At 40.3% G+C, this 27,991-nt stretch overlaps 5 protein-coding genes across 5 annotated transcripts in view; 2 read left to right on the top strand and 3 right to left on the bottom strand.

Annotated features, from left to right (window-relative positions):
* The window catches only part of LOC311241038 (histone H1-like), a gene marked incomplete at both ends in the record, with an annotated part of 359,561 nt that overhangs the window by 298,025 nt on the left and 33,545 nt on the right, over positions 1 to 27,991 (top strand). The window lies entirely within an intron of this gene.
* Positions 2,200 to 11,344, top strand: LOC311239816 (uncharacterized protein; the record flags this gene model as incomplete). Its single annotated transcript, XM_084328265.1, has 7 exons — positions 2,200 to 2,283; positions 3,405 to 3,533; positions 3,808 to 4,001; positions 5,638 to 5,785; positions 5,886 to 6,090; positions 6,226 to 6,455; positions 11,303 to 11,344. 7 exons carry the CDS (start codon positions 2,200 to 2,202, stop codon positions 11,342 to 11,344), a joined length of 1,032 nt encoding a protein of 343 aa, XP_084184391.1.
* Positions 18,940 to 19,647, bottom strand: LOC311239815 (histone H1-like; the record flags this gene model as incomplete). Its single annotated transcript, XM_084328264.1, has 1 exon — positions 18,940 to 19,647. The coding sequence occupies one exon, from the start codon at positions 19,645 to 19,647 to the stop codon at positions 18,940 to 18,942; it is 708 nt and encodes a 235-aa protein (XP_084184390.1).
* LOC311240393 (histone H2B-like) lies at positions 22,116 to 22,490 on the bottom strand (the record flags this gene model as incomplete). The annotated part of the gene is made up of 1 exon (XM_084328980.1): positions 22,116 to 22,490. The coding sequence occupies one exon, from the start codon at positions 22,488 to 22,490 to the stop codon at positions 22,116 to 22,118; it is 375 nt and encodes a 124-aa protein (XP_084185106.1).
* Positions 24,391 to 24,702, bottom strand: LOC311239813 (histone H4; the record flags this gene model as incomplete). Its single annotated transcript, XM_084328262.1, has 1 exon — positions 24,391 to 24,702. The coding sequence occupies one exon, from the start codon at positions 24,700 to 24,702 to the stop codon at positions 24,391 to 24,393; it is 312 nt and encodes a 103-aa protein (XP_084184388.1).

Raw genomic sequence — 27,991 nt, 5'->3', positions numbered from 1 at the left:
CTACCACACTACAGATGGTTAACCTTCTTTTTTTGATGTGGTAGTGAAATGGTTAACCTTCTGTAGTGTCTACCACAGAAGGGGGGAAACACTGTACAAACAAGCAAAACTGTACATTGGAATATTGACAACACCATACTAGGTAAATTACTGTACATTGGAGGGGGTTGGGTTAGGACATTTACAGGGGCCAGTTTCGAATTGCAGTCTCCCGTAGGTGTTCCTTGAGAGTGGTTTTGAAAGTGGGTAGTGATTCACATTCCTTTACAGCTTTGGGTAGGGCGTTCCACATTGATGTGGCATAATTGCAAAACGTGTTTAGTCCCTTGTTTGAGCCGAATCTGGGTTTAACATGATTTGTGGAGCTCCCTCTGGTGTTGTGATCGTGGTATTCACTGACCTTTGGGAAGTATTTTGACATGTACATGGGTACCTTGGTCGTGTAGTGTATCTTGTAGACCAGGCCCATTACAAGTTGCTGTACTCTGTCATCTACTCTAAGCCATCCTAGGTTGTCAAAGTGGGCAGGGGTGAGGTGGGTTCTAGGAGTCAGGTCAAGCAGTAGTCTGACCAGTTTGTTTTGTGCATGTTTGTAATTTAGTTTTTAGCGCCTTTGAGGTGCTTTGGTACCATGAGGTGCAAGCATGTAAGAGAGTTTGTAAGAGTTTGTAAATGGATGAGAGTTTGTAAATGGATGTTTTGATATAATTTAGCTGTTATTAAATCAAATCTCCATTAAATTCATCAAGTATTTCTACCGTTTTCTGGTATACGTTCACCATGGAGACAGGCGAGAAGAAGAAAAAATCTTATCGCCTGTCTCCACGGTGGTAGAATCCGTTTTCAAGTTTTATTTATTTGTCACATATAAGGTAAATTATAGTGAAATGCTTGGTTCTCTATGACCCTCCTGAAATTGTGCTTCATACAGTAAAGAGTTAAAGAATAAGGACCAAACACCATACAAAAATATACAATATACAAAATGCTAAAACTAAATGAGGTAAATAAATAAGTGTATGTGTTCCTTTTCGAACATGTAAATTGAGTTATGTTTTGCTTTTGTTTATTTATTTATTTTTTCATTTAATTTCTTGAGATCAATGATTTGTTTAGATTTTATATTGTTTGTATTTATTTACATGTTCGAAATAAAGATTTCAAATCAAGAATAAATAGATCAGTTTTCAAGAAGTTTTCAATCAATCAATCAATCAATCAATCAATCAAAGACTCATTTCGGCTTCCGTAATATGTTCGGTTTTCTTTGCGCGCCAACCCATTGGCGCCACAGTTTGAACCAAAGCCCTATAAAAAGATCTCTCCCACTTTTAAATAATCTCTCTAACGGTCACTGGTTTGAACTGATCATTATGGACTCCAGCCTGTTACCATACTTGGCGGTTATAGAGAACATGGTTAAAAGTGGCTATAGCGATGAAAATATACGGAACCACTTGGTATTTGAATGTGGGTTGCAAAGAGGAGCTTCCATCGCAAATATTCGCCGTTTTTGTACAGAACATGGCATACAACGACAGCGAATGAAGGACCATCAAGTAGAAGCCGCCGTCTTCACTGCAATACAAGAGGTAGGCTACAGTTAAGTTTTACGTGAACATGGGTCTACGCTGGTTATATTGTTACATTGTATATTGAAATTCGAGAAACGACAGACACAGAGAAAGCCCATCTATTTATTCTTCTATTTACTTGTCATAACTTCTTGTGTTTTTAAATGTTTCCGAATCCTGAAACGTTCAGATTATTTCCAGGTTTATGTGGAACATATTAGACATTTTCTATAAGCGCTTTCTCAGTCGCAATTTCAACCTGGGTGAACAGACATGTTTCTCACTCATTCGAAAGTTAAGCTACTATAAATTAACAACGTAAATAAACTGAACCGCCAAACATATCAAAATAGGACACCGAAATTAAATAACCTATTCGTATCTGGGGAGGGGTTATGAAAATGTACAGAACTAGCTTGATGACACAACCTGAAACATGTTTCTGTCAGATGGCAGCTGCTATGCTCGAGCTACGGGAGAACGTTACTTAACTTGATGCACGCCAACAAGGTCACGAAAGGGGCTAGTTACAGTGTGTAAACTATCGCTTACTTGTTTATAGGCTATGTTGTAGCCAATTTAATGATTTTCTGCAGTTACTTTATTGAATGAAGGCACTGTTACCATGAAGGTGTTGACCAATTATCTGGCAGTGGGCACAGGAGGCGGGGCTCAGATGTGCTCAGGCAGAGCCTGTATGTGTTCACAGGTGTGCAGCGGGAGGGAATTGGGTAATTATCACAGGGAAGCCACACTGTCTTTTTTTTTTATCCACTTTTTCTCCCATTTTTCTATATTTTTCTCCCATCCCAATTTCGTATCATCCAATTCAACCCTCCCCTCAGTCCCCTGTCACGAACGCTGTTTCTTGCCTCCCACAAGCCGGCTGCAATGTGGATTGATTGATTGATTGAAAAGTTTATTAACAGATTGCAGAATGGGTACAGTACAGTACATCTCAATACATACAATTGTTAAGGGGATGCAGACCAGAGAAAGACTTTCGTCTTGTTTACATCAGGGTCCCCCATTTTCAATTCATCATACGTGGACTAAGTTAGTGGACTAAGTTAGTGTGTTGTGTTCATTCATAGTTAAAGACAGCCGAGGTTGAGTAGTTTCTTCTGATATTCCATAGTAAATTACACGTTAACGTTACAATGTTGCGTTGTGTTCACTCATAGTTAAAGACAGCCGAGGTTCCAAGTGATTCGTTGCAATGTACGCGGAAATGCCATAGCATTTGTCTAAGCGGCGTGAAAAGAAAGGCGATTTACCGTAGTGGCGTGCGGTGACGAAAGCTGAAGCATTTTTGCACTGTTCCGCTGTTATTAAGCAACACGCGCCCCCGACACTTCCTGATTCTACTGCGCAGGCGCACCAACCGACCTGTAGGAGTCGCTGTCCACAACGCCCGATCCCCACCCATCGACCAGCTAAACTGAAAGCAATGTGGAGCGCTGGGCTCGAACAGGCAAGCTCAGCGTCTCCGTCATTCGTGGCGAGCGCCTTGCCCATTACGCCACGTAGCCGCCCGGAAGCCACACTGTCTTTTAACCGTGCGCGTTTGTTTTGTTTTCAGTTATATTGAGTCACTTTTTGGGTTTTATTTTGTAGCACTTATCCTGTGTTTAAGTTCCAGTTTAAACACAGAGGTTACAGTATGCTTATATTTGTCCACACTGCAAGTAAGAATAAAAACTCTCAAAAGTCTTTTTCTGGTCTGCATCCTCTTAGCAGTTTTGTATTGAGCCGTATTGTACCCATTCATTCTGCAATCTGTTAATAAAGTTTTCAATCAATTTAATTACATTTTATCTTTACCTTAAGACTGGTCCTACCTATGGCAGGAAGATGATGACTGGCTATCTTGCAGCCGCGGGAGCCTGTGCATCAGAGGGTCGTGTGGGACATGCGTTGCGCAACATTCATCCACCATATCATCGGGAACGATGCACGGTAGGTTTTTTTTTTATCAAATGTATAGCCTAATTATTATATTTTTCCCACATTTGAGAGCTAGTTGGAGGAACTTTTAAAAAGGAATTTTTTTTGCTAGGATGTTATTATGTGGTTGCTAGGCTGACAGGTGGTTTCTATAGGGTTTTTTCTATATAGTTGCTACAGGTGGTTACACCTAGACAAGCAGCCCCACTTCATGCTTTAGCTGTTTTCTCAACTTTGAACTTTGAGTATGGTTTGAGTATGCTGTTCTTTTTTGTCTGTCTTTAAGGGAGCCAGGAACCTCAATCCGGTTCCATATACTGCAGCCTATGTGGGTCACAAGATCCACATGGACCAAAATGAGAAACTGGTGATGTTTGGCGTGACCCATGTGCTGGCGATTGATGGCTTCTCCAGCAAAATTGTTGGACGATCCACTATGCCTGTTAAAAACAACCTTACCATATACACTGACGTTTACAGGTAATGAACAGGTCATTTAAAACCAGAGGTGCGTTCCTCATATCAACTCTGATTGCACGCACGCTAATGACGCCACGTGCATGCACGTTCCCGCGCATGCGCATAAATGTTCCCTCGCTTAAGCACAGACTAAAGATGGTGCCTAATTGCCTCTACGAATGGAATGTAACACATTTCATAGGTGTGAATTAGGGATGTCCGATATTATCGGCCGATATCGGCATTAAAATGTGATATCGGTATCTGTTTTTAAAAAAAAAATATATATATATATATATATATATATTTTTTTTTTACATTTCTATAAGCTTTATTTACCCAGGCAAGCAAGTAAGAACAAATTCTGATTTTATTTATTGTCAAAAGTATGCATAATGTTGTGTTAATTCCACAACAAGAGATATGTAATGTTAATTACCTGAAATTATTCCATTTTTTGGGGGGGGGGGAAACCCTGCATATATCGGTATCAATTGATATCGGTATCGGAAATTAAGAGTTGGACAATATCGGTATCGGTAAAAAAGCCAACATCGAGCATCCCTAGTGTGAATGTATCTGAGAACGTATTTAACACACCTGACGACCGGCGCTATTGATATGCAAAGTAGCCAAGGTGGGTACTTATAGCGAGTTGGCGAGTGCAGCGCATTCCTGTGTGCATGCACGTGCCGTGCAAATCCGTGCATGCGCTTTTGCTCAAATCTTTGGGTGCACGGAGTGCAACCCCGTCCCATGAAGAACGCATCCCTGTTTAAAACACCTTTGTCCCTGACTCCCTGTACCCAAAACACCAAAGTATACTCTTGTCTGAATAACTCTGTCCACCTTGTGGAAATTATCCACAAAGGCCAAACGGCTCGTTTAAAGGCACAGTTTCTGAATTTGGCTGTGTGCATTTCTCTGTGGACTGAGCGTTTTGATACTTTCACAGTATTTATATGGCACCACCTACTACCTACCTAGACCTGCTTTATAATAATTAGGGATGGGAATCGAGAATCGGAATCGATTGGGAACCGGTTCCTAATTGTCAGATTCCTGGAATCGCATGCCTCCGTGACTATCGATTCCTCTTATCGATGCCATGTTTTTCCGACAGTTGCGCATTTAAAAACAATAACGTTAGCGCCACGCATGTTGCTAACAAATTCTCTTTTGCAATAACGACCTGTTGAATGCAACTGCAGTTCAATAGATTAAATTAGTTCTCAAATACATTATTTTATTTAAGTGTATAGTTAATCTATTTTTTACAGTTTTTGTATTTTTCTGACATGGGGGCTCAACAATAAATGATAAATGACAATCAGAAATGTCAAGTTGCATGTTGTTATTCTAACCAACTTAGTTATGTTGCATTTCCAATTTATTTATTTAAATTATAAATGTAGCAGGAATCGATAAGGGAATCGATAAAGAATCGGACCGATAAGCAGAATCGATAATGGAATCGTATCGATAAAATTTGATCAATTCCCATCCCTAATAATAATACCCAAAAAAAGGATATCTCCCTTCCTACAATATGTCCCCTTTCACAGCAAGTGAAAACTCGGATCTCCTCACTACCTGACAACACAAGAGCCACTATAATTTGTTTCCAACTTGCCAATGTTATTCTGTTTTCTTGCAGAAGTGCGGTAATGGAGCATGGCATATGGGACCAGGTCAGAGTGGACCATGGGAAAGAGTTTTATTTAACTCTTTTCATGCAGGAGAAGTTGGCCAGCCACCGGCACAACACAGAGAGGCCACCATATAGGCAAACACCATCAACAAAGGTGCGTAAGAAATTAGAACAAGACTTAATACTACAATATATATAATATAGTTAATCTGGAAAAAGATTCTGAAAATGTCTTCTATATTTTACAATAACAGAATCACACCATTGAACGGATCTGGCCAGAGATCAACAACAGGGTTAACTACCCATTGAAAGTGGCTTTGGTCCATCTGGTGGATCAGGAGGAGCTGGATATGGAGGCCAGCCTGACAAAATTCTGCGTGTCAAACCTGACATGCCAGTTGGCCAAGCTCGGAGTTGATCGTGTGGTTCAAGCATGGAATGCACACAGGATTCCAGGTTTGTGTTATAGTTTGTCTCTCAAGCAAAGGTGTGATATAGTCTGATTTCTGATACATTTTATTTAAACAAGAAAACCGTTGTTTAACCTTCATAGTTAGAGCAATGGATAATTTTTTGCTCAACTTATTTTAGGAAAGGGGATCCCCAGGTACTTGGCCGGAGAGGGATGCCCAAAACGAGTGTCCACAGACCTTTTGCCAGATGCATCAGTGGCTGCAGACTGGTATGAGCAAGAGGTTGGATCGCTGACACAGGTTTCTCACTTCAGCACCAACCCTTTTCAGAGTTCACAGGACCAGGAAGCTGCACAGAGAGAATTTGCTCTGCAGTACCCTGATGTGACCATACTGTTGGACAATGCTGTAAACAATCAGCCAGAGCCGTTTAAATCTGGGCTCAAAAGCCTGATTGACATTACAAGGAGACATTCTCAGCATTGAGAGCCTATTTCAGGGGTGGCCAACCAGTCGGAGACTAAGAGCCACAAAAATTACTGTGGTACCACAAAGAGCCACACCATATACCAGCGTTTCTCAACCTTTTTTTTCAGTCACGGCACCCTTCATGTGTTTATAGGTCTCACCCTCTGGCCTCTGAAGTTGCTAATGTCTTTTTTATTTGGGCCTCACAGGGTACTTTTAACGTTTGCAAAATTACAAAATCACTTTTAGCCATTTAAAAAAATTATGTTTATAGGGCGGTCAGGTGGCGTAGCGGAGATTGTGCTTGTCACCAACGCAGGAGATGCTGGGTTTGAGCCCAGCTCTCGGCGTTGCTACCAGCTTGGCTGGTCGTTCATACTAATACAATTAGCAGTATTAGGGGGTGGGGAAGCTGGTGGGTGGGAATCTGGCGTTGTGGACAGCGACGCCTACATGTCAGGTATCGGCGCTTGCTCAGCAGGGGCAGGACTTGGTGGAGATAGCATGCCCTCCCACGCGTTACACTTCACCAATGAGAGTCCTCGCTGCCAAGTGAAAAGACGTCACTGGCAGTCGCCACACGTATCGGAGGAAGCGCGCGGTCAGCTTCGGGAAGCCCTTGTACCGACTCGTAGGAGAACATGCATACAGCAGCCAGGTAGGGGGGGGGGAATTGGCATGACTAAATTGGGACGGGGAGAAAAACAGAAAATTGGAGAGAGAAATAAAAATTTAAAAAAAGTGTTTATTTAAAAAATGTTAAGCACATGTAGGCCTATAGTGAATTGGTCCTGTTGTTCAGCCTCACAATGCTATTTGATAGTAAATGTGTTTCATATGTCCCACCCTCTGGCCTCTGAAGTTGCTAATGTCTTTTTAATTTGGGCCTCACAGGGTTAACCTCTTAAGCCCGAGATATACAGTAAAAGTGTATATTTTCAGCATGACGTTTGTTTACCAATTATTTTAACTGTTATTAGTGAAATATAAGATTATAGAAATCTCAGGGCATTGAGTCGGAAACCGGCGCATATTGACAGGAAGAAGTGGCACAGCCAAAAGTGAGTGTAGTCTTTTGAAGGAAGAGACTCAGGGCTTTCGAATTTCGAAAAACTACCCTACCCAGCTCACACCAGCCCCTGTCAATCATCTGACTTACTTTTTTATTTCTCTTATTTTTGGGGATTATCTCCCACAAACTTGAATGTTATTGCCATAAGACAGAACGCAGTTAGTTTCTCTACCTTTTTGTGAACGTCTTGCAAAAAACGGTGTTGCAATATGATGAAAAATGGTGGAGAAATTTACATTATAAAAAAGATGGCAGAATTCAGTACTGTATCTACAAAACCTTCTGTTTAATAATCTTCCCTTTATTCATTTGCTTAGATTTTTCAGGTCTGGTCAATTTTAGCATGGTGTTATTCACAGTCAAAGAAAAAAAAATTTAATAGAATTGATATTCTCCTTTGGTTCATTACAATTTACTCAAGCCTAGTAACAGACACACTATTTCTGACACTGATCTATTATGTCCCTAGATTCAGATCCCAAGAACATGCCAATGGACCATTTAAAAAAAAAATTGTAAATGTTTATTCTATGTCCTTATGAATGACGTGAAAAAAAATTATTATTATTTTCTATTTTTTTATGGATGGAAGAGCTGCGAGCCGCGGGTTGGCCACCCCTGGCCTATTTCAAGGATGGCACAAAAAGTCACAGACTTATTTCCACTGTGGTCCTTGGTCTCAGCAGCACATACATAAACATGTATTACACATAATATCATCAGCCTACAGTATATTGCTAAAAGTAAAATACAACATTATTAATAAAATATGTACAGACACACTAAAACTACACTACATTAAAACTAGAACCTTCCTTAGTTACTCTGGGACATTTTCTAGGAGCCATTTCCTACCGTTCACCGTGAAACTACAAGTTAGTATAGAATTAGAAACTGGCCCCTGTAAATATCCTACCACAACCCCCTCCAATGTACAGTAAATGTCCTAACCCAGTAATACACAAGACCCTCTTCTTGGACCAAGTAAGGTTGTCGATAATCCAGTTACCCCCCCCCCCCGCCCAACCACCTCCAATGTACAGTTACCCTACCCAACCCACCCCACCTCCTCCAATGTAGTTTCTTCGTCAAATGTATATACTCTTATTTTATTTATTTTTTTAACTCTTTTTGTATCACAAACGGTACTGTATTTGTAAATCTGGTATGTCATAAATGTATAGATGTAGCAGTACTGTCTATGTTAGGGATGGGCGTGAGTAATCGATTACTCGTAGCTATGAGAAAAATCGATCTTAAATTAATAATTTTTATGGAAAAAGAAAATATTAAAAAAATATATTTTTATATATTTGTTTCACATGTATGTGTAAGATTATAACTGTTTGTTGGTTTCCTTAAACATATACGTGAATGAACAAAATTAGGTAAAAAAGAAAAGATTAAATTTATATTTTTTTGTTTTTTCGAGTAATACACGATCACTCGAGTATAGCATGCGATCAATCGATCTGGATTTTTCTTTAAAATGCCCATCCCTACTATCTATGTCATATATGTTATGATTAATTGAAAATGGGGGACCCTGATGTAAACAAGACGAAAGTCTTTCTCTGGTCTGCATCCCCTTAACAATTGTGTGTATTGAGCTGTACTGTATTGTACCCATTCTGCAATCTGTTAATAAAATGTTCAATCTATCAGGTTCAAGCTTTGTTTGGTGGTCAAAGGCAACTCATTCCACTCCTGTGTGTTTCCACCTCATGGCTATCAATATTTCTTGGCTGCTGTAACGCCTGCCAGAATGATTATTTTTTTGCTGTATGGAGGCCGGCAGTATACATATAATTTAGGAGCAGTGTTGCTGCTGCAAGTGGAATTGTCAGGTTACATGTTTGAAAGTATGGTTGTTATCCAGCATACAGCCCTCTCAACATGTCCCTTGCAGTAGTTCTATCTATTACTTAATTTCACAATTTTCTTATACTTTGATTCTACTGTCGCCATGTATGCATATGCCCACTACATGTATTTATTGCTCCATCTCCGCCCACTACAAACATGGGAACTCAATAACCCCCCCCCCCCCTCCCCATCTCTCTGAGTGGTTGTCTTGTAGTGTTGGCCAAGGTGGTGGATGTCTCTGGGTCTTGGCCAAGATTGCAGTGACTGTTCTACCCCCACACTGGTTATGTGCACCACCGAGGCCATGGATCAGCTTCATACCGTCTTCTGTCCATGGTCTGTCAATGTGGTTTAGACGTTTAGTTAATTGAGTTCATTGCTGGGTTAAGTACTTCTATTCTATTCACATAATATGCTTACTACATATATCTCATTTGAGTAGTGGAAAAGGGGTAGGATTAAATAAGTGTACTTCTTCCTATTCCTTTTCGAACATGTAAAAATTGAGTTATGTTTAGTTTATTATAAAAAAAAATCCATTTCATAGAGATCAATGATTTGTTATGATTTTATATTTTACATCGTAAAACGTTCGGAATAAAGATTTCAAATCTATTCTATTCAGATTTTTGCTTACCACATCTATCTATTGCTATGTCCGCCTATCACAATCACGCAAACTGTAACGCTTGTCCCATATCCCTGTCTCCCTGTGAATGGCTGTCTCGTGGTGGACGTCCCGTGATGATGACCGGGAGGATGCGACCCTCTCTGCGTCGCCCCATGCCTCAAATAGATCCGCCATCCGCTCTATTTACAATCTTTTAAAATGTTCAGTTGCTATTGTATGCACTTATCCGTGTTTCATAACATGTGTGCATGCTTACCAACTGTTTTATTGCAACACTAATAATGTGTTTTTTTAATGAAACTACATTAAGTGTGTCTTTAGACGACACGTTAAGGACAGCATTAGTTAGCTTGATAGGATGATCAACATCATCCAAGCTAGCTAAGTTATTCCATTCTGTGTACTGCATATTACCATACTTACCATATTTACCATCAGTCATGCTCTTGCTAATAATGCTATGTCTGTGTCTAGGCAAACACTAGGAACGGGTATATACAAGCTCATGAAAGACATGACGGATGCACCCATAAGCTACCTTGCAGCAGAAGACACACCTGAGGTAGAAGCTTGCGGCAGGACATATGCCTCAGCCACCAGGTGAGAAACGTATATAATTATGGAATAAGATAAGAGTGCATAACTAGTCCCCAGCTCCAGTACTTCCTGGAGGAAGCTTGCACATTGGTTTCCTGTCAAATATTAGATGAAGTTATTAATCTCAGGTGTGCAGCACAGCTGATTAATCACATCAGGAAACCAGTGTGTGAGCTTCCTCCATGAAGTACTGAAGCTCAGACATGTGTTTCCTGTGCAGCACACTGCACACCTGAGATTAATCACTTTATCCAGTTGGGTTTTTTTTTTCTGTTTATTCTATACTTTTCTTTGTTCTTAGCTATGTGAAGCTTGTGGTTGACAAGTGTCATGTCTAAATGTGATTGATTGATCCAACACTGTTTGACATGAAATTTATGTGAGGGAATTTATGTTCCCTCTCTTGCTTCCCTGTGTTTTTTTTTTTTTTTTTTTTTTTTACATCCTCTATATTCCAGATTTGGACATACTTGTGATCCTGGCGTGTGCCATCCTCAAGAGAAATTGATAGTGACTGTTCGAGTGTTAACATTTCGATACGATTGAATGATTGTACAATAGCCTACGTTCATAATCTGCATGCAAACTGAAAAATTCCTTTTGTTGGTCTCCTTTTCCCAGGTCATCAGAGAGGTCAACCATCCTGTGGACGTCCATTTGTAAGTGCTTTGGGTGTCTTGAAAAGCACTATATAAATGCAAGTAATTATTATTAGACCATTTATTATGTTCTGATTTACCTCTGACCAATGAACGATCTTCATTCTTTCATAATGTTAAATCTATGTTATTGTGTTACTTTGTTAGACCTGTGCCACTGCTGCTGGTGTACAGTAGTGAATACTGCAGCACTCCCAAGCAGCCCCTTTTTACTGTATATTTATATTAGAATGTACATACATTACATAGGAAAGGTGAATCCTGGACCGTATTTTATTATTATTATTTTATTCTTAAGCTTACTTTATTCTTAGGCATTTTTTTGTTATTCGTGATTTGTTTTGTCTACCTAAATGTTTACTGTGAGCGATTTGTAGTGCCAAATTTCCCTCTGGATGATTAAAGTATTTATATTCTCTTCTATTCTGGTGTGGTGTGGGAAAAGATACAGATGATCAACACCTTGATCAATGCTGCCTGCAATACATGAGTATTTAAAACTGAAACATATCTTTTCTTATTAACAGGTGCTTCTTGGGCATCAACCCGGAGAAAGGCTCAAGGGGAAAGAAACAAAGCTCTATTAACCCTCATGTGACCACCCTTCTCCGGAAGCTGATAGATTTTTTTTTATCCACTTTCTCATTTTTCTATTTTTCTCCCATCCCAATTTCGCCTCGCCAATTCTCCCTTCAATTCTCCCCTCCCCTGTCTTGAACGTTGCTAGACTATGCCTCCCACTGGTCGGCTGCAGTGAGGACCAAGCCTTGCATCACGTGTCCCCTCCGGTACATGAGGAGGCAGCTGTCGCATCTTTTCACCTGTACAGCGCGATCTCTCAGTGGCGAGGAGTAACGCGTGGGAGGCTCACGCTGCCTCCGTTACTTCCTGATTCTGCTGTACAGGCGCACCAACCGACCTGTAGGCAACGTCCGATCCCCACCCACCAGCTTTCCCACCCCGTTAGTGGCGAGCGCCTTGCTCACTGCGCCACTTAGCCGCCCTGGAAGTTGATAGACAACTGTCATGATCCTGTCGTCCCTGCTCCTCTTTTTATTCTTTTGAGTGCGTGCAAGAAAACTGTTAATTTATTAGTTCCTTTTTTCACCACGCTGTTGTAGAACACACAAGCATGTAGTTTCATGTATTTCAGAATATGGTTCTTTTGACTTGTCAATAAATATGCCAGTGGGCTTCCATTGATTTTACCTCATTTGTGCGTTTGGGGTGTTTTTAATGTACAATATACAATAGCCTATGTGCATTTTTGTAGTCCAGCTCCAGTGCTTCCCGGCAGAAGCTCACACGTTGGTGGTTAATTTATGTAAATTCATGTTATTGTTATGGTGTTTTTGCTATTGAAAGTATGTGCAATGTTGAATAAATTGTTCATTACTAGGGAGAATAAATACATGAGATCTCCCTAGAATTGGGAGAGTATCTTCCAAAGGCATACAGCACAGTGGAAACTCAGTATTTAGACCAAATAGCCTACATTATGAAATTTCTGAGGAAAAAGAAAGCACATTTGGGTGAGTGATGGATGCCATAATTATGTGGCATAATAATAATAATAATTGACAGTGCGACACCTGCTGGTCAGTTTCTGTAAGTAGTTTTAGATTGTATGTTTTTCCACACTTTACTGTAGTGTACGTGTATTTACACAGTTAACAAAGTCCATGTAATATTTTACTGCACGTTAGAATACACAGAAGTAACGATGGACGTGTACAAATTGCGCATAGAAATTAGGCATATGTATTGCACTGATGAAATACCGGAGGCTATACTAATGCGCCAAAATACCTAGATTATAATGTATAGTTACGATTATTTTTCTGTTGATCAAATAAAAAGCCTGCCTACTGCAAATCAATATGATTTGTCGACCATGTCACGGCTTATTGTGGTCTGCATCCCCTGAGCTGTACTGTATTGTACCCATTCTGCAATCTGTTAATAAAGTTTTCAATCACACGGACAATAAATATAATGTCTAAATTAAATGCACAAAAAATGTATGTATCATAACGTTACCCTGATTGATTGATTGATTGATTGATTGATTGAAAAGTTTATTAACAGATTGCAGAATGGGTACAGTACAGTACAGCTCAATACAATTGTTAAGGGGATGCAGACCAGAGAAAGACTTTCGTCTTGTTTACATCAGGGTCCCCCATTTTCAATTCATCATAACATATATGACATACACGACATACAGATAGACAGTACTGCTACATCTATACATTTATGACATATCAGATTTGCAAATACAGTACTGTTTGTGATACAAAAATGTCCAGAAAAAGAGTGTATATACATTTGGCGTAGAAACTGTACATTGGAGGAGGTTGGGTGGGTGGGGTGGGGTTGGGTAGGGGACACACACACATTTTACACTGTACATTGGAATACTGACAAAGCCTTACTTGGTCATTTACTGTACAACTAGGTTAGGACATTTGTAGGGGCCAGTTTTGAATTGCAGTCTCCCGTAGGTGTTCTTTGAGAGTGCTTTTGAAGGTGGGTAGTGATTTACATTCCTTTACAGCTTTGGGTAGGGCGTTCCACATTGTTGTGGCATAATTGCGAAACGTGTTTAGTCCCTTGTTTGAGCCGAATCTGGGTTTTACATGATTTGTGGAGCTCCCTCTGGTGTTGTGATCGTGGTATTCACTGACCTTTGGGAAGTATTTTGACATGTACATGGGTACCTTGGTCGTGTAGTGTATCTTGTAGACCAGGCCCATTGCAAGTTGCTGTACTCTGTTGTCTACTCTAAGCCATCCTAGGTTGGCAAAGTGTGCAGGGGTGAGGTGGGTTCTAGGAGTCAGGTCAAGTAGTAGTCTGACTAGTTTGTTTTGAGATGGTATAGATCCCTGGTATAGATCTGTATGAAACTCAGTCTTTAGACCAAATAGCCTACATTATGAAATTTCTGAGGAAAAAGAAAGCACATTTGGGTGAGTGATGGATGCCATAATTATGTGGCATAATAATAATAATAATTGACAGTGCGACACCTGCTGGTCAGTTTCTGTAAGTAGTTTTAGATTGTATGTTTTTCCACACTTTACTGTAGTGTACGTGTATTTACACAGTTAACAAAGTCCATGTAATATTTTACTGCACGTTAGAATACACAGAAGTAACGATGGATGTGTACAAATTGCGCATAGAAATTAGGCATATGTATTGCACTGATGAAATACCGGAGGCTATACTAATGCGCCAAAATACCTAGATTATAATGTATAGTTACGATTATTTTTCTGTTGATCAAATAAAAAGCCTGCCTACTGCAAATCAATATGATTTGTCGACCATGTCACGGCTTATTCTGGTCTGCATCCCCTTAACAATTGTGTGTATTGAGCTGTACTGTTGTACCCATTCTGCAATCTGTTAATAAAGTTTTCAATCACACGGACAATAAATATAATGTCTAAATGAAATGCACAAAACAAAAAATGTATGTATCATAACGTTACCCTGGTATAGATCTGTATGCATGTATTTATTCATAACGTTATACATATTCGTTAACGTTAGATCGTGCATGGCTTTTACATTGAAAAATGTACTTGTCACGTGGTTCCGTTCTCCATTCTTCACATCAAAAACGAAAAACGAACTATCAAAACGTACACGGCCCATTATTGACTCGTTTTTTTCATTTGATTCTGATACCAAAATACGAAAAACAGGTCCGTATTTCAGTTTTTCCCCGTTTTTTCGAGTTTGGTTTCAAACGGAAATAGGAAACACCTCGTATTTCCGTTTTTTTTCGTTTTTTCGTTTTTCCTTTTGAAACGAAAAACGAACTATCAAAACGTACACGGACCCCTCCCCATCTCCTCTTTCCTTTCTATAATTTATTTTTAAGGGGAGACACTGCAGGTGAATAGGGTAAACAAATTAACTAATAGATATCACAATGAAACTTCCCCAGTTGATTACTTATATTAAGACAATACTTTTTTGTATTACAAGTTTTCTGAAATTGTATGTTTAAATATGCAAATGAGGCATGATCTACTTAAATATGCGCTAATTTGCATATAATTCCAGGACAGAAATCTGAACATTGGATAAAGCCATTTTCAAAATTATAGTTTCATTTTGTTGACATATTAGAGCCAAAGGTTATTACAGAGGGGATTTTGGATATCTCTTTTTATGACTCCATAAATCAGAAAATACTCCATTCAGTCCATTTTTATGGTAAAATTCCATATTTCGCCATGTTTTTAGGAATAAAATGTGATATAAATCAGGGTATGAATGCGATATCAACAAACCCTTCTGTAAATACCTTCAGAACATAGATATGAATAGAACTGGAAGGTTTGGTGTATGTGTGTGCTACTGAAGTGGAGATTTCTGGCTCAGAGTATGAGGAAAAACTCTTAAAACTAATTTTTGGGAAAACGCCTTCAAAGTTCTGTATTGTAAAATGCCATACTTTTTTTTTTTAAACAGATATTTACAAACACAATACCTAATCAAACCATTAGTAATAGACAACCTGAACACATGCCTGATAACTGAATAATAATAATAATGATGTTATTGAACTGAACAGAACTACACACAGGCTACAAACAGTGTAGTACAGTGTAGTACCCCCTAATAGGCAACAAATATTTGAATAGATATCACTATGAAACTTTCCCAATTTGTTATGTACATATAAACTAAGAAAAAATATATTGCAAGTTTTCTGAAATGTATGTTTATATATGCAAATGAGGCACTTCCCCATTAAATATGTGCACATTTATGGATGCAATAAGGTAAAATGATGTAAAATAAACAACTAAATGTGTGTTATTGACGTTTTATTGTCACTAGTTTCATAGAAGACATGTTTAGGAAGCAAAATATAACAAAATCTCAAAATCAACAAAAAAAGTATATTTGACTATTCACCTGCAGTGTCTCGCCTTAAATGACTAATCAATAAAGTCGTTTTAAGTCGTGATGAAGAGGAATCATCAGAAGCATTTGCTTCCCTACTCCGACCCTGGCCTCCTGAACCTGTCCAAACCAGGTCTGTGATGAGGGATGGAGGAGGGCTGGTAGCACTGACCTGACCCAACAGGTGACACATTTGGAGCAATGTATGGCTCGTATCAGAGTTACAGCTCATTGTGTGTGTAGTTTGTAAAATTGTGCTCTGAATAATGTATTTCCCTTGCCTGGCTCCACTTCAGAGTATTATACTAACGTGGAAACCTGCCACAGCCTCTACACAACCATAAACAATAAATATTGGTAAAATAGCAACTCAATGGATGTTAAATACTTGGAAAGAAATGTACAAGGACAGCATGATTGATTTTTTCTCCCGAGTGAGTCTGTTAATGACATTATGAATTAAGCCCCTCAAACTAGTTCAGCATGAAACCAGATGGAAATCTGTGGTCGCTGAGCTGATTCCTCTCACTACCTGCCCTCAATGAGAGAAGGGGCAGAAAAAAGGCTATTGCCCCTTAACTCTGAGTTCTATGTATGATTGGAACATGTCTATTATGGGTGTATGGTCATTGGTTACTTTTTAGCTGTTGTTGATTGCTGCAACATTGAGTTGAAAACCAGTTTGTTATCCTGAATTTTAAACTACCAATAAAGAATGTCCTATTGTCTCAGTGTATGTTACATTGTTGCTCCTAAAATAAAATATGGGCAAAATAGCAAAGTTGATATGACATAAATTAAGCACCTCGTACAGATGGAAATGTATTGACTCCCGAGCTAATTCCTCCCACTATACCTGCCCTTGAGAGAAAATCCATGTGTTAATTACAGCACCATGAAATATAAATGAAAATATAGCAATACCGCGCCTTATGGGGACTGCTACCTTATTTCATTGAGCTGTAATTAACACAAGACACGGATGACCATATAAACTACTTTACTCTACTGTAAAACTTTGAATTTCCCTATCGAGGTCAATGTAATGTGTTGCATCATGGGGGTCAGCTCTATGGTCCCACAGCCCCAGATTTTCTTTTCACTCAAAATTAGGGCATATGTTCCCACATTTCTAAGATGCTTCTCAAAATGAGGGCCCATGTTCCCGGACGAACCTACTACTACCAGAGGACAATTATAGATTGGGTGTAATTGGCTATAGATATATCATTATGAGAAAGGGGGATACAATCAGATACAAATGTATCAACAAATTTGGGAACATGGGCTTAGTTTCAGTCATGGGCAAAATAACAGAGGGCATATGCTTATATGTTTATATGCACTTCCTTTTATTACATTTTGACCTATCCACTGTAATATTATTATGTGACCTGTATGTATTATTCTAATAAATGTTTTACCTCCCCTCCTGCTATGGTACCGAATGTCCCCAAGGGGATCAATAAAGGAATATATTATCATGCAGTTTGATCTGCTTTAGCCAACAAGAGATGCTAGTAGTATAAATATCATAATTAAAGTGATGATTTTAGTATAACTCTGAGAAGACTGCCAAGAAGTGAATTATTTAGCCTCTTCGACAAACCCCACAAAGGCTCTTTTCAGAGCCACCCACCTCTTCTTGAAAATGCAATATTTCCGTTTCTCATAATACAATTTGGTTGTGTAACTTACGTTGTTACCTCGGACATATGTAAGACTATAAACACATAATGCATAACATTTGACGGTGTCCACTAATGGGTACACTTGTACAGTGCTGGTTATAAGTAAATGTCTAATGTATAGTCTGTGCAGTGTTTTTGTCTGTGTTTTTGAAGGCTTAACGATATATATACAATGATATAGCAGTCATAGCAGTCAAGTGATTATTAATTTGAACTGAAAAAAAACTATGGGCAACTCATACTGGACAGCGGTATAAATAGTAAGGGTATATAGATTACAGCATGCACGAACATAAATTGACTAATGACAGCAATTAGTTTATTTCCACAATTGTTGGGCCTTTGTTGAGCTCATCGTCGTTACGCACGGCCAAACGGGTCGTGTTTTGTAGCCGTGCCCGTTTCATATAAATAGTGGGAGTCCATAAGAGCCTTTTGTGTGAGACAATGTTCCACTTGTTCTGTATAATATAATTGTTGCTTGTAGATATTTAATGTGAGGTAGTGGGGAACATAATTATGTGCCAACAAATGATCCAAACCGGTCTGAATAGATGAAATTACATTAATGTGCCATCACCCGTAGTCATTCCAATAGTGTCATAGCGGTCATTTACGCACAGACATAAATGCACCATAATGACAGCAATTTATGTATTTCCACAATAAAGGGCTCAACTCGTTGCGGTAAAGTGTCTGCGTTAGTAGGACCCACTAATCAAACCCGACTTATAACAATCAACATTATCCAATTAAGAAGCTATATCTGATCTATATTTTATTTGTGGTATATTCTCCATATTTATATAATATGTAAAGGTGCGTTTGCTGCCGTGCTGAAAGTAATACCAAGTTATATACTTCGATAAGCCCCCTTCACTTCCACACACTAGATAGAGTACAATATTGCTTTTCATGAAAGTGGTGGGTGGCTCTTAAAAGAGCCTTTTGTTGAATTAAAGACAACGTTCTGTTCAAACGCTTATCTCTTTTTGGGAGCTCCTCTCTTAGCTGCTATTGGCTTGGCAGCCTTAGCTGGGGCCTTCTTGGGCGCAGCGGGCTTTTTCACCTTCTTGGGGCTCTTGGCTGCTACCTTCTTGGGACTCTTGGCTGCTACCTTCTTGGGACTCTTGGCTGCTACCTTCTTGGGACTCTTGGCTGCTACCTTCTTGGGACTCTTGGCTGCTACCTTCTTGGGACTCTTGGCTGCTACCTTCTTGGGACTCTTGGCTGCTACCTTCTTGACTTTCTTGGGAGACTTCTTGGCGGCGGCAGGCTTCCTCGTTGCCACCTTCGTGGGCTTTTTGGCCACGACAGGTTTCTTGGCTGCTGGCTTCTTGGCTTTCGGAGCGGCTTTCTTTGCGGGCTTTTTGGCTTTAACCTCAGCCTTGTTGATCTTGAAAGACCCGGAGGCTCCGGTACCCTTGACCTGGACCAGGGTTCCTTTTGTCACCAGACTCTTGATGGCAGTCTTCACACGAGCCTTGTTCTTATCCACGTCATAGCCACCGGCAGCCAGAGCCTTCTTTACGGCAGCAAGAGACATGCCGCTCCTCTCTTTAGAAGCAGATACTGCCTCGACGACCAGGTCACTGACGCTGGGACCTGCCTTCTTGGGTTTGGGAGCTGCCTTCTTCTTGACAGCCTTAGCCGGAGCGGTGGGAGCTGGAGCTGGGGCGACTTCTGCCATCTTCTCTCGTTCTCTGCTGCGAAACAAACGCTGATGTAGTAACTAGGAGGAGTAGGAGCGTCAACAGACTAATAGTGTGGCCGAGGCGGGGGGCTGGTCTTAAACACTGCATGAGAGCCATGTAGACTCAATCAGCCCGGTCCGCCTCTACTGTCAAAATGTTCTGTCGCTTGTGTTTTCTCTTCGCATAAAATAGTTAAAATACACAACTATGAAAATTGCAGAAATCTAACGCCAAATGTCCCAGCTAGTAGACACATGTCCCGTCAGAATCAAACTATTTGGAGAAACGTGGTTAATCTGTGAACGCTCCAAAACAATAATGTGTGCCGTCACCACTGTTGTGCAGCTACTTTTTTCTTGTATTTATCTCTTACAATTCTTTAGAGTAAATTAGAATCCGACAAAATCTCGTTTTCCAGCGAGCCGAGCTACCAGACAAGGGACTGAAAGAAAGATGAGTAATCTGGGGTGACGCGTTTTGTTTTAAATGGGTGACTCTTCGGTGTTGGTAAACACAGTATTTTGTTGGTGGTGGCCTGTAGTGTGGGTGACCTCGACTTCGTTTGAGTAAGTGGAAGGTTTAATGTGGCCTATATATGGATAAAAAAACTGAAATTAGTCCTACCTTTATGAGTATGTACCGTATACAAGAAACATAGCTACATTTAGCTTTTTGTTTACAATACAGGCTTTAAAAGACAACTGAAACAACATCCAACTGCCCTACGTCTGCACATTATGTAAATGTAGACACATACCCATAGTTACATTTATTTTTATTTTATTGTATTTTTAGTGACAGGAATATTAGTAGCCTATACAAATAGGTGGTAAGAGTATATGGTTTCTCACTGCTTGTGAATTGAGTGCATATTTAATATATAGTGTTATGTAATGTATATTGTACTATGTATGATTCCATTATGATTAGGAATGCGTTATCATGTAATATGTTTGATAGAAAGTATATTGTCACTTTCTGATTTTTAATTCCACTTGGTTGCTTGTCTGAACATGTCTTATCTGTAACATGTGTTATATGTGGACCCCAGGAAGAGTAGCTGATGTTTTGCATCAGCTAATGGGGATCATAATAAAATCATACTGTAAGAAAGAAGTACACAAACAGTCCATGCAAGGCCTCTATTTTTAGTGTCTATTGGTGTAGTACATGTTGATACATTCTGAAGAAATGTTTCAAGGAATGAAACATACTATGTTTCTAGTCTACTACCTGTACCATAGTGGGGCATTGGTTTATACACATGGCCCATGGTGAGAACCAGTCCTGTGTAAATGTTGGTGTCATCTGTTTAGTAACCCAAACAAGAGGAAACCATCGGCTCAACTCAGCATCATCAGAAAACATCTCTTACAAAAATGTATCCTGGCATTCCTATGATAAAAAATGATGCCATGTACCATTGATATCATGGTTTTAAAATGGACTATACCATGTTATTAATGGTTCCATTACATTTACTATGGCTGTACCATGGTACATCATTTATATAATGACTGGTACCATGGTTTAAAAAAAAAAAAAAAAAAAAGCACCTCGTGAAACACAAAAGAAACGATTGAGCTGCTGATCAGTTTGATCAAAAGTGTCCTTATTGGTAAATACTGCTCAGAAAAGTTAGGCCCAAATCTGTGATTTTATGTTGTATGACACACACATCTAGAGAAATTGTGACTAGATTTGAAGCATTAACATTACGAGTGGAGAGAGCATGGTGTGGTGTATCAGTGCATGTGTTGAAGTCCAAACCATAGGGGATGCCTGATGAGCAGAGTACCATTTCAGCCAGATGTGGAGGCTGCATATCCTGCGAAACATGGAGGGAGAGGGGACCGGCGATGATCAGTATTGCTGAAGTCATATTTTAGACTTCCGATTCCTGGCGTTTGATGTCAACAATGTTATAAAAGCGTATTGTTGTTGTAATAATGTATTTAACATAGGTATGGGGTGGTTCATCTTTTTCATTATAATTATATGAGCCTGGAATGTATTATTTTTCGAATAGCATTTCCACTTTGAAAATGCTAAAATAAACATTATCCATGTGTATTATAAAGACCAATAATGTATTATTGATCAAGGTTCTAATACAGCAGGTGATATATTAATTTACTGTATAATTGTGATGTACAAGCTAGAATGCTATCCAATCTAGCTACTTGTCAACAAACTAAAACTCACAGGATTTTGACTGATATATAAATAAGTAAGATATACAATTCCATCTGCCGACAGACACCCCTACCATGATAATATCTGTACAAACGAAATGTAGGACATTTTTAAATAGAGAATTTTAAAAGGGAAATAGCCGGCACTCCATAACCACTTTGATGAACAGCGCGATCATGAGAATAATAATAATAGGAATAACTCTCTCATGACAGAGTGGATGGCTCTTAAAAGAGCCTTTGGGTTAATCTTCAGTGAACAGCATAGTTTACTTGGAGCTAGTGTACTTGGTCACAGCCTTGGTTCCCTCAGACACAGCGTGCTTCGCCAGCTCACCGGGGAGCAGCAGACGCACAGCGGTCTGGATCTCCCTGGAGGTGATAGTGCGGCGCTTGTTGTAGAGAGCCAATTTCGAGGCTTCTCCAGCGATGCGCTCGAAGATGTCGTTAACAAAGGAGTTCATGATCCCCATGGCCTTGGAGGAAACGCCGGTGTCGGGATGAACCTGCTTCAGGACTTTGTAAATATAAATGGCATAACTCTCCTTCCTGGACTTTCTGCGCTTCTTGCCACCCTTTGCAGTTGTCTTGGTGACGGCTTTCTTGGAGCCCTTCTTGGGCGCTGGCTTGGCTGGTTCAGGCATATTCGACGGCTTATCAGAATCGAGTGGTGACGGTTGCTTACGTTTCCTGCCTTATTTATAGGAGGTCGATGCAAATAATACTGCGTGGCTTCTACGATACGATTGGTTGGGCGTGGCGCACGTGTGTAAAGCTAATAGAACATGCATCTCTCTCATCATGGATACAAAGGGAATGATAAGACAATGTAAACATTGACAATATTTTGGTTTATTATTTGGCAGTGCTGGGAAAAGTATTGAGCAAAAGTCCAAAAACACTAATAGAATAGTACTGCAAAAAGTCCTAAATTTTAAGTATTTCTCATTTAAATAGTTTCTAATCAAGTAAAAGTATACATACAAGTATTAAAGTATCCTAGACCTACACTATATATATATATATATATATATATATATATATATATATATATATATATATATATATATATATATATATATATATATATATATATATATATATAATCAAAAGTAAAGATATTTGTTCAATAAAAGTAAACATGTGCTTAAGACTTATTATATTGATCCAGTCTCCTGGTTGTACCACAACATCCAGGTCAACTAACTGGAGACTAGTTTAAACTAGTCTCAACATTGTAACCACCATGTTATAAACAGATGATTATGACTATTGATGTTTGTGCTGTCATGAACACAACTCCCCAATGTTAGCCTCCTCTCTCCATTGACTTCCATGGTGAAATTGAACACGGAAAAGTCACTGCAATTGCACTTAGTCAAGAAGGCAAATCAAAAACTATTTGTTTACACTAGCAAAGTCTCACCATCAATGTTTCAAATACATATCTACATTTTTCTTTCAACAATATCTTACTGTCTCCCAATCTGGTCCCTCACAACAAAGGCCATTACAGAACCCATAGCAAGACTTTACAATAGCGCTTATACAATTCATTGTAAATGTCCACCCTGTACTCACCACTGAACTGCACTCTCACACTCCTCTGCTACAACTTTTCAGAACTACACAAAAAGAACTACACTTCCAAACAAAAATGTTTATTTTATTTGTTCCTTTAGGGATTTATAATAAGGGCATTCATGTACTTTCTACACCAACTCATTGTATTACACTGATACAGGCATTAGATCACCATGTATTTGTCCCTTTAAAATAAATCAAATAAACTAAAACTGCGTAAACATTGTATAATAACTCAACTATGCGTTTTATAAAAAAATATTTCCAGTGCCTACAAGTAGCGAATCCACACTTCCAAACAAAATGTTTTTTTTATTTGTTCCTTTAGGGATTTACATACCTGTAATACTATATCTGTACATATTAGTGTCTTTATAGCTGATCACTGTACATATTAATACTACAACTCTGTACAGTACATACATCTGCTTAGCACTATTACTCAGTTGTACTCATTTATATATTTTATAGCGAGTTTATTCACCTGTATAGCATATTACTATTGCATTTAACTGTTATATTTGCACTATAGTTTGATGCCTTCTTTACATTGTACTGTAATTGCATTGTATGATTAATAGATTTGAATCTAATATATTACTTACAAAGTGTTGTACGAATAATCTTGAGGCATATCAATTTAATTGTAATTGTTCACACATGTTCAGGGAGCCCTGCCGTGAAATGAGACTAGTGTACTAGTCACTGAAAGGTCTTTCACGTTAGTCTTCTCACTATTAAAATCACCATCAGTTATTAAGTAGCAACGTCAGGAACCGTAGGCATTGCATCAGTGGCTGGATTAAATTAAATGCTAAAACAAATTCGGTGCTATGCCTGAGACAACTCAGTTTAATACTTTCCACCAATAAACGTATGTAGAGTGTGCTCATTCAGTGATGAGGTGGGTGGCTCTGAAAAGAGCCTTTGGGTTTTGGATAGTTAGGGTTGAATGGAAGTCTAGCCGCCGAAGCCGTACAGAGTGCGTCCCTGTCTCTTCAGAGCATAGACCACATCCATGGCGGTCACGGTCTTTCTCTTGGCGTGTTCGGTGTAGGTGACGGCATCACGGATCACATTCTCCAGGAAGACCTTGAGAACACCACGAGTCTCCTCGTAGATGAGACCGGAGATACGCTTCACTCCGCCACGACGAGCCAGACGACGGATAGCGGGTTTGGTGATTCCCTGGATGTTATCACGAAGCACTTTGCGGTGACGCTTAGCGCCCCCTTTGCCAAGTCCCTTACCTCCCTTTCCTCTTCCACTCATTGTAACGTATGTAAGAAAACAAACGAATATAGCAACTGGCCAACCGCCTGCTTATTTGAACCCTCTCTGAGGACGTGGTTGAGACCAAGAAGCGCGCAGGGACAAATGTGGAGGTTTACGTCTGAACATGTTTTGAGGAAGTGTTGTTTTCCCAATACAATGCATCATCCTGAGAACCAGGGGAAAAAGTGTTGTCACTTGTATTATTTTTTTTAAACATTTAACATATATATATATATTTTTTTTACTTAATTTTAACTATATTCATATTTTACAAGATGTGCACTGTAGTGCACAATGAATGAATGAATGAATGAAAACTTTATTAACAGATTGCAGAATGGGTACAGTGCAGTACAGCTCAATACATACAATTGTTAAGGGGATGCAGACCAGAGAAAGACTTTCGTCTTGTTTACACCAGGGTCCCCCATTTCCAATTCATCGTAACATATATGACATACATGACATACAGATAGACAGTACTGCTACATCTATACATTTATGACATACCAGATTTGCAATTACAGTACTGTATTTGTGATACAAAAAGAGTCCAGAAAGAAAAGAGTATATACATTAGGCGTAGAAACTGTACATTGGATTGGGTAGGTGGGGGTGGGACTGTACATTGGAGGTGGTTGGGGGGGGGGGGGGGGTAGGAGTGGGGGGGGGGGGGGGTTGGGTAGGAGTGGGGGGGGGGGGGTTGGGTAGGAGGGGTGGGTGGGGACTGTACATTGGAGGTGGTTGGGTGGGTGGGTGGGGGGGGGGGGGGGGGTGGGTAGTAGGGGTGGGTGGGGGACACTGTACAACTGTACAAACAACACTGTACATTGGATTATTGACAAGACCATACTTGGTAATTTACTGTACATTGGAGGGGGTTGTGTTCGGACATTTACAGGGGCCAGTTTTGAGTTGCAGTCTCCCTTAGGTGTTTTTTGAGAGTGTTTTTGAAAGTGGGTAGTGATTCACATTCCTTTACAGCTTTGGGTAGGGCGTTCCACATTGATGTGGCATAATTGCGAAACGTGTTTAGTCCCTTGTTTGAGCCGAATCTGGGTTTAACATGATTTGTGGAGCTCCCTCTGGTGTTGTGATCGTGGTATTCACTGACCTTTGGGAAGTATTTAGTCATGTACATGGGTACCTTGGTCGTGTAGTGTATCTTGTAGACCAGGCCTATTGCAAGTTGCTGTACTCTGTCGTCTACTCTAAGCCATCCTAGGTTGTCAAAGTGGGCAGGGGTGAGGTGGGTTCTAGGAGTAAGGTCAAGCAGTAGTCTGACCAGTTTGTTTTGAGATGTTTGTAATCTTGTTTTTAGCGCCTTTGAGGTGCTTTGGTACCATGAGGTGCAAGCATAGTCGTAGTACCCTTGAATGAGTGCTCCTGCTAGAGTCTTCAGGGTATTCTTGTTTACCAGTGAGGAGATCCGGTACAAGAAACGAGTTCGTTGGTTGACTTTTTTTATTACATTGGATGCCATTTTGTCACAGGAAAGATTTGCCTCTAGGATGGAACCCAGGTAGGTAATATCTTCTTTCCTTGTGACAATATTGTCACCCACTGTAACTGAGAAGCCGTCGGTCTTGCTGAGTTTGTTATTTGAACCGAAGAGAATGGACTCTGTTTTGCCCATGTGTAATGATAGTTTGTTATCAGCGAGCCATATGCAGATTTTGCTTAGTTCTGAGCTGAGGGTTTTTTCAACCTGTAATTTGTTCTTGTCAGAGACCAGCAGGGCTGAGTCGTCCGCAAACAGGAACAAGTTGCAGTCACAAGCTGACGACATGTCATTTGCATAAATTAGGAACAGTAGCGGACCTAGTATGCTTCCTTGTGGAACACCACAGTTTACTGTGAGGGGGGGGGATAGGGTACCGTTTACCTCCACCATCTGCTCTCTCCCCTCCAGGTAGGATTGCATCCAGCTCACTGATAGACTATCAAAACCAATTGCTTTTAGCTTGTCAATCAGAATGGTGTGATTGACAGTGTCGAAGGCCTTTTGTAGGTCCAGCATGACCATGCCGCAGTATTTGCCCGCGTCCACCTCTTGTTTGATGTGGTCGTTTAAATAGAGAAGGCATGTGTCAGTGGAGTGGGATGTTCTGAAGCCAGATTGGAATTCGTAGATTAGATTTTTTTCCGCAAGGTATTTTTCGACCTGTTCGGTCGAAACCGGACTTCATTGATCGTAAAACAATAAGGATCATAAGAATATTTTGGAATTATGAAAATTGCGCGCATACCCCTATCCCCTGGAACGTCCGCGATGCCGGCTGCACAAGCCAAATACAGCGTGTGGGGACTCTAGAATAACAGGAGGGTGGGGGTTGTCCTCAGAAGAGGTCGATAATGGTCTGCGCCTGCGCGTTCTGGGGGAATGGCCTATGGGGATGTGGGAGTGGCTATATCCTTTCTAGTCCCATTGGGTATAAAAAGACGCCTCCTGTCCTGTGTTGTGTCACTTTACTTGAGAGATCCCAACAGCCTGTCAAGAGGCGCACATGCTTTGTCGAATACAGACACTGAGGTCCAGTTGGTCCGCGCTCGCCGATATGTTTTGTCGAATACAGACACCGAGGTCCAGTTGGTCCGCGCGCGCCGATATGTTTTGTCGAATACAGACACAGAGGTCCAGTTGGTCCGCGCGCGCCGATATGCTTTGTCGAATACAGACACCGAGGTCCAGTTGGTCCTCGCGCGCCGACATGTTTTGTCGAATACAGACACCGAGGTCCAGTTGGTCCGCGCGCGCCGATATGTTTTGTCGAATACAGACACCGAGGTCCAGTTGGTCCGCGCGCGCCGATATGCTTTGTCGAATACAGACACCGAGGTCCAGTTGGTCCTCGCGCGCCGACATGTTTTGTCGAATACAGACACCGAGGTCCAGTTGGTCCGCGCGCGCCGATATGTTTTGTCGAATACAGACACCGAGGTCCAGTTGGTCCGCGCGCGCCGATATGCTTTGTCGAATACAGACACCGAGGTCCAGTTGGTCCTCGCGCGCCGACATGTTTTGTCGAATACAGACACCGAGGTCCAGTTGGTCCGCGCGCGCTGATATGTTTTGTCGAATACAGACACCGAGGTCCAGTTGGTCCGCGCGCGCCGATATGTTTTGTCGAATACAGACACCGAGGTCCAGTTGGTCCGCGCGCGCCGATATGTTTTGTCGAATACAGACACCGAGGTCCAGTTGATCCGCGCGCGCCGATATGCTTTGTCGAATACAGACACCGAGGTCCAGTTGGTCCGTGCGCGCCGATATTTTTGTCGAATA

The sequence above is a fragment of the Notolepis coatsorum genome (genome assembly GCF_963971535.1).
Source record: "Notolepis coatsorum genome assembly, chromosome: 14".
NCBI lineage: Eukaryota > Metazoa > Chordata > Actinopteri > Aulopiformes > Paralepididae > Notolepis > Notolepis coatsorum.
The sequence above is the reverse complement of the archived record's forward strand: the minus strand, read 5'-3'. Positions and strand labels throughout refer to the sequence as shown.